Source organism: Tyto alba, unplaced genomic scaffold (assembly GCF_018691265.1).
Source record: "Tyto alba isolate M040663 unplaced genomic scaffold, T.alba_DEE_v4.0 Super-Scaffold_14, whole genome shotgun sequence".
NCBI lineage: Eukaryota > Metazoa > Chordata > Aves > Strigiformes > Tytonidae > Tyto > Tyto alba.
Genome location: NW_024881276.1, coordinates 4,349,465 through 4,362,616, shown reverse-complemented (window position 1 = coordinate 4,362,616; position 13,152 = coordinate 4,349,465). Strand labels below are relative to the sequence as shown.

The 13,152-nt window shown below is 45.2% G+C and overlaps 1 protein-coding gene across 3 annotated transcripts in view; it reads right to left on the bottom strand.

Moving 5' to 3' along the window:
- The window catches only part of LOC104359649 (CD99 molecule (Xg blood group)), a 32,175-nt gene extending 20,124 nt beyond the window's left edge, over positions 1–12,051 (bottom strand). Inside the window, exon 1 of one of the 3 annotated variants that reach the window (XM_042788349.1) lies at positions 11,857–12,051. In XM_042788349.1, the coding sequence (XP_042644283.1) occupies positions 11,857–11,917 (61 nt within the window). In that variant the 5' untranslated portion in view covers positions 11,918–12,051. The remainder of the gene's footprint in view (positions 1–11,856) is intronic. The other 2 variants (XM_042788348.1, XM_042788347.1) reach the window with 2 other exon arrangements.
- Positions 12,052–13,152: the final 1,101 nt, after the last annotated feature.

Sequence of the window (13,152 nt, the reverse complement as noted above, 5' to 3'; positions counted from 1 at the left end):
AAATTTTTGTAACACTCTCTAAAAGTCAAAGTCAGTACGTCAGCACCTCTCCTTCTTCCAGAGTCAAAGAATCTCATTTCTTCTTGAGGATTTCTACACTTACATCTAGCAACAGCTTCAGCAGTTCTTGGCAAGAACCTTTCCGCAGTTGACCAACATCCGTGAAATCTCTTGCTCTGAAGCATGTACTTCAAAACAGTGGGTATATCACAAGCGGTCACAACTGTAATTTCAAAACTGTGGAGCAATATACACATTGATGGCACGAAGATGGACACCAGAGGAGATGATGGGGCTGAGAAGAGGCATGCATTCAAGGTCCTTTGAACATTCAAGTGCTCTTGCCATCACGTACAGATTCATGAACATTAAAGCCTCACTGGGATTGCAACCCAAATTGCAGTCAGCACCAAAAGTTAATAGTTAAATACACTGGAAAGGCTACAATGGTAGTTAATCAAAAGATTATTCTTGAATTTAAGAAAACTGTTTTATCCAAGCAGGTTGCAAACTATTCAGTATTGTATAATTTAATAAAATCATTGGTTCTCCTGAAAGTAACTACAACTGACATCACATAACCTAATGCTGTTTTATCACCAGAAATCTATCTGTACTTCTATTCAGATAATCACATTCTCTCTTTGCACTGAAAACCTCTATATGCACCTGTACAGTACGGTACCCTGCCCAGTCTTCTGCAGAGAAAGGGAGAAGTGTTTTCAGGGCAACTGTGTGATCTCAAGCCATGATTTCAAGGGTTGCATGCTTTTTCTGCTCATCCCAATTCAGTAAAACACTATACACAGTGGTAAAGTGTGTAAAATGATAGACTGGAGGCTTTCCTCACCACCAAACAGCCACGAAACACCAGCATTTTGTTTTGTCTGCATCCTTATTCACTCACACTCTGCACCTCTAGTAGCCTCCTGGATCGGAGCAGGGAGGGATGGCAGAAAGTGCAGTCCCAGAGGGGCTCAGAGGAAAAGGGACATGCAGAAGCAAGGCTCAGCTGCAGAAACGTTAGAGAGGTCTGCACTACATGAAAGACTGTAAAATTTTAGCACAAGGAAGAAGGAAGTACTAAGAAACCAAGATTTGTGATCTGGAAGCCAGTGAAGTAAAAGCTCCAAAAACTCACGTTAGAGTTTACCCTAAATCAAGGAAAAAGAATTTAAATTATAACTTCTGATGAACAAGTAAATGCAACTTGGCCTTCCATTTCAAAATTCCTTCTTTAAAATACAATTTAGTTGAAATATACACTTGCAACAAGCACAGAACTAGGTCAAGGACACTCTAATTTTTACAGCAGTACACCAAAATGATGGCCCATAGCAGGACTGGTTTATGTCTGCTGATACCTGTAAACTGACAATTCACTTCACAGCCTGTTTCTTTTACCTTCCTCACCAGAAGTCTTACCAGTTCAATGCAGTTTGTATATTAATAGCAAAATCCAAACAAAATCTGTAATCTAGTCAGAAACATTAACTGAACAGTAAAATTTACTCAGCTTTTCCAGACTCTTTTTCACTGTGGCTTGTTCAGCTATGGCTAAAAAGATTCTTCAGTCTTTTCAATCTGCATATTTAAAAATAGCTACGGCAGCTTTTGCTAAAAGAAAGAAGAGGAAGACTATGGGTTTTACAATGAGGGTTTCCTGTGGAGAAGGTGGGGTAGAGGAAACCAGACCAAATACAGTGGTTTGCAATGATTCAACTCCTATTTTAATCCATTGCTCTGAGATTGAATCAGTTCTGGCACTAATCAACTCATTTTACAACCAAACCCATTGTTCTGCTCAAACTTGAAACATTGACATGTTTCGGTAGCTTCAGTGACACTTTTTTTCTTACAGGTATTTACTATTAAGGGATTAATTGAGACAGAGTTGCATTAAGTGACAATTCAGTGAGCCAGGATTTCACAGCTTGTGCTCCGCTGCACCACACCAGGATCGGTTTGGAAACATGCAGACTAGCTTCAGCCACAGGACGTGTGATGTGACAGCAGCCTGCTTCTCCGGGCAATCTGGAACACTGCAGGAGAAGGCTTATTTTTTCTGCTTCCACTAACTTTGCATTGTGGATGCAAAATTACTACCTAAAAAATACTTCTGATGGACAGCCATGCACTCAGAAATACTGCATGCACCCAGGCCAGTGTGACTAGTTTGAGTTGCCCAAACCAGACAGATAGAAAACTAAATAGATTAGTTAGAATCCAACTAAGTGGCAGCCACAGATATACAGCAAGCCAGAAATGTGGCATAGGTTTTGTCAGATGAGGGTTTATATTGTGTTTCTCATTTTAAAAAAGATTGGTTTGTTGTTTTTTCTTTTTACTTCCCATTCTTCCTTACGGTTACTTGAGGAACAAGATAAATCTTCCCTTCTGTACCAAGGCTCTGTTCTTAGTAGTTCCAACGTGTTCATGTGCTCAGCAAAACATCTGGAACGCATTCACAGTGAAACCATAAGCATTTCTAGTTCAAGTGCATCTTGTGAAAGTACTTCTATTCTGTTATATTAAGACAAAAACTTTTATCAAGAATTCTCCAGGTCCACCCTAAGAAATAGTTTCACCATCGCCACTCTAATTCTGTATCACCTTCTAACTCAAAATTAGATTTCACATTCCAGTGTTATCGCTTGCAGGCAGTCATCACACATGCCAGACTTCAGCCTGCACTATAAATTTCCTCATTTTGTAGAAAACAAGGGAAAGCAATAGGACTGTACGGAAAAACTGTCCTCAGGACAGGTAAGAATTGCAAGCTGAAGGGACCCATGCCTGGATATGGCACTGGCAGTGGAGACAGTGACAAAGATGCAATGGCAACACCCAAGGGAAAGGAGTAGAAGAAGCAGTGGGCAGGGAAGAGGAAGGAAGAGACAGAGTTGGAGAGGTCTGAATGCAGACGAAGTTGTCAGCTCGCTACAGCCACGAGCTTCAGAATCACAGCTTTTGCCTGAAGTTTTGGGGAAAAAAAGGACAAATCTCTGCTTAGTTAGCACAGTAAAGAGCTGGCCTTTACAGAAGGCCAAAATAGCAAAAAAGGAAAGCCAGAAGTTTTTGTGAGAAAGGGAGGGGTGTGGGAGGGATGTCATAAATCAGATTGCAAACTTGCTGGCTAAAACAAGCAGGGACAGCTCTGATCTGAAGAAGTGATGTCTGTATAACCATCTGCAACATTTGGGGAGGGAGAGGGCAGAGAATAGTTGGTGAAATAACTACTGAATTTGGGATTCAATCGCAAAATGCCTGGCATCCGGGACATACTGAGAAACACAAGGGCAGGCAGAGATTTCTGGCATCGAAGAGGGAGAATACAGACAGGCATGGAGAGCTGGAGGTGAGGGAAGAAACAGTAGATTGAAAGATAAAGATAGAAATACAGAAAAAGAGAGCTTTATCCAAAATCTGCCCACATAGGCTTCCCCAAGCCCTCCCCCCAAACCTTATCCTGTAACTTCTTGTTTCCAAATTTAACAAGGGCTTGTGTGACTCCAGAGCTGTCTGTTTTGCCCAACAATAGCCTCAGCTCTAATAAAAACTGCATCCTACCCAGCAAATTTGCCTCACTTATTTTTAATTCACCACATCACGCTACTACTACTATCACCAGTGGCCTCTTCCCTCTTTACATAGGGCCAGTATGTTCCTCCAAATCACAGGGAACAAACAAGTGGTGGTAAAATACAAGTCTAAACACCATAACTCCATTTTTCCAGACAGAAAAGGTTTAGACTGTATTATTTTTGTGGCAGTAATAAAAACGGTAATATACTACTGATATTGCAAAGTATAACCAGAATTGGCCGTCCTGGAAATATCAGAGTTGAACAATTTTTTCACTCTATTTTTCCATCAGAATATTGGACTTCTTGACATACAGAAAAGATGCAAACGGTATTTTCTGTCGTTAAGCAAAAAAGCATACAAAGACAGTTTTATAATTAAAATCTGATTTTTATCAATGAAATTGGTGGGTGTTTAATCAAAAAGAACTTCTATTTCATGGAAGGATTAACTTGTATACTGAGTCATAACATTTACCTGATGAAAGAACAACTGCTATACCAAAACCAAAGTTTGATTTTACCTAGATTAAAACTCTTCAGCTCAAAGTGAAATAAGCTTTGTGGATACTTTACACACATCAAGAAATGAATACCATTTCTTGTGAAAAATTTTGAAGAAACAGAAATCCAACAGTTTTACAGGACTCGATCTATGAGGAAAGTAGAATGGAATTAACATCTGCAGTTAATTAACTGTTGCCTCAGTCAAGAGGTTTTGCTTTTACAAGTACAGTTAAAGATGCCATTTCTTAGACGTAGATAGTATGTGTACTCTTCCCAGGTGAATGATATCTGTATAAAGGAAAACAACTGCATTTGTTTTACAGCCAAAGATGCTGTGCCATGAGACCTGACTTAAAGTGTAAATGTTTTCTTTTAAAAGGATCTTTTTTCCCAAAACATGTTAGAAAGATTCCTGCATTTGACACGTCAATTATATATGTTAAAAGAACTGCTCTATATTTAGAAAAACTATTGTAAACAGGCCTTATACTAGGAAGAATTAAGTTCTTGGACCATCACAGGAATTTGCCGCCTTATTTTTTTGAGAGTTCTTCATAGAAAATCTTCTGGATCCTATTCTTCTGGCCTCCCCACTCACATGAAATGCAGAGACTAAACCAGTTTAAAAGGAGTTTATGATGAGTATCACTGCAGTAATTTTTATTTTCAACAGGTGAAAAATGCGCTTTCCTCCAGCAAGCAGAGAAATCTTTCCCAGACTAGAATTTACAACCATATAGAGAATGCAAGGCTTTCTTTTTTTTTTTTTTTTTTTATTATTAAAAAACAAACTAAAACTAATTTTTATGATACCAAGCAACTTTCCAAACAGTAGTTTTGCAGTACTGGTCCCAAGTCTGCAGAAAAGCTGACTCAGTGCTGTTGCTGGCACTGTGGGCTTTTGCAAGGTGGCACAGAGACCTCCTGCGGCAGCTGGTAAGATACAGACAGACAGACAGAGGGCAAGACACACAAGCTGGAACACTGTTTCTCTGTATTGGGATAACTTGCAGGGCCTAGGTAGCAGGGGCTGGTAACATGGTGGGACCTGCACTGATGACCCACTATGTACCATGCTGGAGGGAGCACGCTGTAGGATTAAAGAGCAAGGCCAGGGACAATGCCAAGATTCCATCGGTACAGTGAATCTTGGGGGAAAATGCCTGGAAAGAACGGGAATTCTGAATGCCCTTGTCACAGATGCTGGATGCTCCTGAACAGAAAAAGAGAAGGTATGACCATGTCGAACGGAAGGCCCTCCAGAGATGCAGCGTTGTCAGCTGAGGAGTTGTGAGCACAGGGCAGAGTCGGAGCTCAGCTCACCCACTGCCTCCCCCTGCCCCAGCCCCCGCACCGCGTACTGCTCCGACAATTCCTCCCAGTTCACTGCACTAAGGGGGGATCTGCTGCTGGCCTGGCCGCAGGTGCAGATAACCACATTCCTTGGGCTGTCTGGGGAAGGTGGCCTGGCACCACTTGGCCACATCTACATCGTGTCCTAATGGATATTGGTGCTCAATGCACCTTATTGCCCTGGTGTAGCAGTGATGAAACGAGCAGTTATTGAGAGTAAGTGGGGATGACACACACCTACCTCTGCTGGAAGGGAGCCTCAGTTTGAACAGACAAGACTGGTAGTCCTTATCTGTTGCCACTGCCCCTACCCTCCTTGGGCTTGACTTTCTTGACCATGGTAGATGGATCGATGAGAGGGTTGCAAGGGGTGGAAACACGGCCCTACCAATCGCCACAGCATCATCCACAAAACTTTGAAGCAATATATACCTCTAAAGAATTTTTCCACCTCATTGATGGTGAATTGATTAGAATAAAAACTCTTGAAGCAGTACTGAGTAATGGGCAACAGATAATCTTTATCTTTTCCAACTTGAACTGATTAGTCCATGGCCAGCAAATCAATAATACGAGGAAGACTAAACTCCTCTGGCTACATAATGCCCCAGCATATGGTGAGTTATATGCGAAAAATAACCAATGGAGTTTGTTTACTGATGGACCCTGTAAAACCTCAGCAGGAAATGGGGCTCCAGGCAGCTTGGAGCCCCTCCGCAGGGGAGGCTGCCACCTGCAAAGGGACAAGAGCCTGCCGTCAGTTTGCAGAAGCAATGGTCTTTGGAATCGCCTTGGAACATGCTCAGGAGCATCAGTGGCCCCAAGTATACATATACACAGACTTCTGAGTGATCGCTGATGAGGTGCAGAAATGGCTCAAAGATTGGAATCGTGATAACCAGCAGCAGTGAGGAAAACCACTTTCAGCAGCAGAAGAATGGAAAGTAATACAACAGCAAATAGGAGAAACATCTGCTTGAACACATGGTGTTAATGCACGTATCTGAAATTCAAAGCCAATTTGAGAAACATGATAAGCAGGCCGACCAGTTAGCTCAACTTGCCAGAATAGATTCAGGGCGTGAGCACAAAGGAAAACTATCTTTAGCCGGGTGGGTCCATGAAACTTCTGCTCATGTACCAGGGCAGAGAATGCAGCTTTGACGTGTTTCAGGAAGCCACAGTGCAAACAACCAGGCAGCGTGAGATCTGTGGAATAATATGACATACATGGAAAGTATGAATGATGAACCAGTATGTGCAATGGGAGAAAGGGAATTTTGAAGAAACCTGGCAAGTAGATCGGCCCCCTTCTCTCCAGCAACACCATCAGGTGCTGTGTTCCCACAGTGGCAACGCTAGAAACGGGTTGCCAGAAGCTTTTCTACCTGGAAACAAAATCTAGGCAGCATTCTAGATGGAACAAACAAACATCTTTTCTGGCATGATGGAATGCAGCCTTGGCTAGACTCAGCTAGCAGTAGTCATTTTGAAACCACAGCTGTCCAAGAATGAGGGGAAGATTGTGGAGCAGAGTGGGTATATCATATTGCCTCTAATCCCCAGGCATCTGGAAAGGTGGAATGGTACAACGGCTTACTTGGAACTGCACTCCAGGGAAATGGAATCTCACCTCTACAAAGTTGGGGGAGAGCAAATTAACATAAAAGTAAGAAGCCATCATAGCAGCCCTGCAGAAAGCCACACATCCTAAGTTCAGCTGGGTGACAAAGTACCAGCCAGCCCTGGGGACACCAGAATGGAGACAAGTTTGTGTCTATCCTCCTGCAGCAATTGAAATCCCTAAAGGAGGAGTCCTTACCACTTGAGGATCAGGAATTACCTACTATGTGGCCTTTGGAAAAGTGATAATGAAATTAAATACATGTGCCAAGTAATCTTATTTAACTTCATAAACTATGCTGTGTGTTTTAGAGACACAAGACATATGTGTTTGCAGTCAAGATGCATACCCAAACAGTTCCTAGGTACATGTTGCTCAAGAATGTACAGGGCATGAACTGGTCAGGGTTTCAGCAGCAGAGGGGTGCAGGGTGCCCTATCTGGGAAGAGGCCATGAACTGCCCTGTGCCACGTAGAGTCACATCCAGTTGGCACTGACACCAGTGGTACGCACCAAACCTGCAACCGGGCAGAGGAGCACAGAGTATCCCTGCTCGAACACACGTAAGAAAGAGCAGCAGCCAGCAGGGACAGAAGACGCATGAGGAGACGGTCTGTGAGGCTCCCAGAGGGACAGACTAGAGAGGGGACGTGTGGCTGGAGATGTGCTCTGGGCAGGAGAGATTCCATGCCAAGAGGGTACGTACCTGCGGGACTGCAGCTATGAGCCACCCACATCATCCCACTGAGGGACTGAGGCTGTGGGCCACTCGCACCAGAGCAGCATCAGCCCTTGGGGACCGTAAGCGACCCTCCCTGAGGCAGGGACACTGAGAAGCAAAGGGGAGCAGAGGAAAATCAGCAGGAGGCAAGGAGGAACACCAGAAAGAAACCATTAGGCACAAGACCTTCCTGCTCTGCCGGTCACCTCACTGAAGGAGCAGGGGATGGGCTGAGCATAACCTGCAGCAAAAACCAGAGAAGCTGAGATGGGGGAGAGGGGATGTTTGGCTTAAGTTTAGCCAAGTGAAGGGCAAGGATCTTAGGTGTATGACTGATCCTTTTCCTTCTTTCAACTCTCAAATCCATGATTAGAAGTTTGTGTTCGCTGACAGTGAGCTAATTTAAGCAAAAGTTCCCCAAGCGGAGACTGTTTTGCTCATAACATTTTCACTACGCTCCATAGAGTAGGTTCCTGTGCCAGAGCATGGAAAAACAGTTTCACTAAAAGAGTTTGCCCCTGGCAAGATGATCTTAGCTCATGAAGATTACTATTATTACTGCATTTCACTAACACAGCTGTTACCTGATGAAATACAAGTTAATTGCAGTGAGAGGCACAAGACAGCAAGAGTTAAAGCAGAGCCCTTTCTCAAACGTAGGTGACGACCCCACCACATGCACCAGAGTAACATCAGGAAAATACTGAAATTGGTCTTGGCTGGATGGCAGTAGGCTGAGTCATGCTTAACTCTTGCCAAGTTAAATCCCTGTAACTACAGAAAGCTTAAGGATTGTTGCAGTCATTTCATTTTGATGTAGCAGTACAGTGGCCATTTTATATAAATAACAATATATTAAAAAACCCTCTTACCTATTTCAAATTAAAGGAAATAGGAAGATGGAGAAACATGTGCTGCACATTTCAAGTTCATGCCGCCATGTATGCACACTACCGTTGCCACTAAAATTGTTCAGCTGAAAGAAAGTTGTGTGGTGTTTGTTTGAATTTTAATTAGATTTAAAAGGCAAACAAGTCCAGAGCCCACAAAGCAGAGATCAGTCTCCAGCAGTCCCTGCGCCACCTCCCTGCTCCAGCTGAAAGCTCTATCTACTACATTACAGACAGGCTCATTCCACCAGCTTTCATCCAACTAGTCATTTTTCTCAACACTGACTTGCCTCGACAAGAAGTCAGGGGCACAAGTGTTTCCTTCCCTTTGCTTGTAGTCCTGTAATTACAGCAGTCTTATGAAGAAGGGATCTCCACCTGTAACACACCTTAGGCTACTGATCTTAGAACACAGATACCTCAGCTTTCAGCGTGTATTTTGCTCACCTCCCAGCGTTCACTACCACAACTGTCTCTTGTGGCAACTGTGTTTCAGTCAGCAAGTTCTATTCAGTTCTTACAAAGGATACTTAAAGCATATATTCCTTATTCCAAACTAGAGATCCTCAGTAAGCAAACAGCTTTTTATGCCTTGATTTTCCAGAACTTCTGAGCCTTGTGTCTGCATGCAGCAGTTTTCTGCCGCTCATCGTGCATGCATTTTTTTGATTCTCCTTCTGCTGTGTTGTGCTCTTCATATCAATTGTATAGAAGATCTGCTGCCTAATACATTTTTTGGTTTTCTTTTGAAAAAAACAGATGCCTAAAATTAGATGCTGGGCTAACCTGGTGCTTTTGCAGATGTAAAATGGCTGAACCAGTCTCATACAGCCAGCCAAAGCAGGAAGCCTCCTGCCCTCTCCTCCCTGGCACCCACCTCATTTCCACTCTCCACTCCCCTGTGCTGGCTCCAATACCCATCAAACACTCTGCAGAGCAAACTCAATGCACCAGATTAGTCATTTGCTGACTTATCAAGCTGAATCATCTCAGTACAGGCCCCGGTGGGCACCAGACCAAACACAGGAGGACAGAAATGGAAAGATCCTGCTCCTCAGCAGGGATGAGCTGTCAGACAGCCTATAGAAACTTATGATATAAAATCTCACATTTGACCTTCCTCCAGATCCAGCCCCAATGGTATCTAAATTCTGGCTTTGCATGACTTGCAGCACTTAGACTTGACAAATGAAACAACACTTGAATACCAGTTTTGAGGTTAAAACTTCAAGTTATTTTTCTAAGAAAGCTCAAATAACAAAGCTCACCCTTACTTAATAATACAGTCAAATCCTCATGATATGATAAATATTGTTTTAACACTAGCAGCTTTCATGTGCCTAAAATGGATGATCCCATAAGAAGCTCTCCGTCCGGAGGCACAGACTTGTCCGCTTGAATCAAGGCGAGCAGTCCCAGTGAAACCAGTCACCTCCAAACTCTTACACAACAGATGAACTGTTTATAAGTCAAGATTCCTTAACTTTCTATAGTAGTTCTGCAAATTCAGACTACAGACAGCCTACCAACAGTGAAATGAAAATTTTCAAAAGTATGTAATTCAGGTCTTGCCTTTATTTTAATTTAAGATTGCACCACCATAAAGCTGAAATTCCCCTGGAGGGCCCCACCCTGCCTAGGCTGACATTCTCGACAGTTCTCAAATTCTTACACATACTGTTTAAAGAAAAAGCATCCAAACTAACTATAACTTGCCTACTTGGTTTGTATTACCAGCATTAATCAGTACCCAGATAAATTAACAAGCTTTTTAAAAGCAATCAGTTAAAAATGTAGCATCATTTTCCTCAGAATTCAAAACAGCCCCTGAAGGCAGTTTTGGTGCACTTTCCCTCCAGTGAAGCAGAAACCAGCCAGGCTCTGTTCACTTCCAAACTTCTCGGCAGAAAGTTTAGAAAGACTGTTGTTGATTGAGTCCAAATACTTCCACATCTTAAGCGCACCACACCAAAGGTCTTTCTATTCATGACCATAAGGACTGCTTGCAGAGGTAGAGAAGCAAGTTGTCCACATAAGTAGGAAGACGATATCTAAATGTTAGCAGCCTGAATCATCTGTCAGTTTTAAAGGCTGTTACTGTAAAATTGTACTATTTTTCCAAGAGCTCAGCTTTGCTAACCTTGCAGCTAAGACCACAATAAGGCCACAGCAGAACTACTTAATTCAAACAGGCTTGATGCCCGCCTGGCATACTGCATGCACTATCTACAGCTTCCAAGTCATAGCTAGGAACTGCTATTTTTCCTGCTCTCTTACAGTGAGGAGAGAGGCACTGGGAACTTCACGACTTTTCTCTACCGTCCAAACTGTTTCCTTATACCAAATATCAACGTGCTATTATTACACGCACACTGTTTTGCTCCGGGTTCAAGAAAATCATCCCTGACACACAACACACTGAAGCCGTGAGAAGCTTCTCAAGAAACACACTGGTGTGTTTTACTGTGCAGTTTTGGGATTTTTATTTTTTTTTTTTTTTTAGAAAGGCTATCATGTGATGGCAGACTTTCTGATGAGTAGCTATCTGATGCCCTGGAATTGCCGTTAACTCTGCTTTCTTTCCTAAAATGGAAGCCGAGCTCCAGCTGAGTTCCCTGCTGCCCCGAAGCCCCCTCCAAGCGTCCTTCAAGGACCCCTCCTGCGCCCACGGGCTCTACTGGGGCGAGTACCACGTATTCACCGAGGAAATTAAAAAACAAGACAAGGTTTCCAGTGCGGGAGGCGGGCAGAAAGCTCAGGAATACTTCCCCAGTTAGTTAAACGGGGAATAAATAAATAAATAAATAAATAAATAAATAAATAAATAAGTAAGTAAGTAAATAAATAAATAAATAAATAAATAAATAAATAAAACAACTGGAAAAAAAAATAAAAAAAAAACAAAAAAAAAAAAAAAAAAAAAAAAAAAAAACAGCAACCCAAAAGAGGGGCCGGAGGGAGAGTGGGCCGTTTCCCTGCTCTGGCCAGACAAGGGAACCCGGCGACGGGGACCCGCCCGGGCTCCTCTCGTCCCCGGGGCCGCTCCTCAGCCTCCGTGCCGAGCGGCGGCGATCGGGGAGCGGCCCCCGGTCCCTCCCCAAGCCCGGCGGGGCTCCGCGGCAGGACGGTGCCCGCCGCTCGCCCGCTCCTTCCCTCCCTCCCTCCCTCCCTCCTCACCTCGGACAGGGCCCAGGACGGCGAGGAGCACCGCCAAGGGAAGGAGCCTCCAGCGCCGCATGGCTGCCCGCCCCACACGCACCAGCCGCTCCCTGACAGCCGCTCCCGCCCGGCCCGAGGGCGGCACCGCGCCCGCGCCGCCCCCCGGGGCAGGAACACGCCCAGGCCGCCGCCCTGACAGAGCGGGAGCGATTCCCCCCCCTTCAGCCTCGAGCCTCGGGGCGGGGAGAGGGAGGGCGAGGGCGGCCCTGGGCCCGCCCGCCCCGCTCGGGCTGCTCCTCACGGCGGGGCCCCGCGCCTCTCCCCTCAGGGCGCGGCGGCCATTACCCGGGGGGGGGGGGGGTGGCGGCGGGCGCTACCTGCTGTCGCCGCGGCCCCGGGGAGAGCGGGCGGTGGCGGAGCCCGCGGTCCCCGGCGGGCTGAGGCCGGGAGCCCGGTGTCCCGTGGGGCTGGGGAAGGAGCGGGGCTTCGCGGCGGGCGGGTCGGTGCCGCTCAGCCCTGGCCGCTCCTCCGCGGCCCGCCGGCGAGCAGAGGGAAGCACCAGGGCGGGGGGGGGGGGGCACCGTTGGCTGGGTGAAATGAGCGCCAGGGCTTAAGCGCTGGCCGCAGGCTCTAAGAGTAGAGGCGCATACTCTAGTCTTGCACGGCTGCCCTCTTTTCACCCGGGCGCTCCCTTTCCCTGAGGAAAAGTTACCCAACGCATCAGGACACCTAATAATCTTAAACCGTAATAAGCTTGCTTTTTCTCTGGTCGGATAGAAGATCGGTAAAATAGCTTTGAGTTTTTGCAAACGGTGCCGCACTGGGCCCACAGCTGACGGGAACAAACGCCAACAAACCCCTGGGCAGTGAGTTTTCTCTAACTCAGTTTTGCTGGTGTGGGAAGACAAATGTTAAAGACCCTGTTTTTTGCATAAGTCTTGTCTAGGTCGAGGTGCTCTGCTCAGGGGCGCGGACGGCAAAACCACCTCAAATCCTGGGTTTCCACTTGCCGAGCGTGCGCTCGTTGTTAACTGGATAATAAGCTGTTCAGTGGCGCACAGCGTGTGGCTTGGAAGCTCACTGGTGGCGTGCGCCTGACTTGGATTCACTGGTCGTGGGTCCCTGACAGCTGCAAAAGTGGAACGTCATGAAGTTAGTGAATCACCGTCGCCAGTCCATAAATTGTTGGTAATATTTTTTTCCTCTGACAGCGCCTAGTCGAGTAATTTTTAGATTTAACCTGAGGCAATAAAGAGTTTTAACTGTAGTAATAAACATGTTTAATCTTTAAATGATGCTGCATTTTGAATGAAG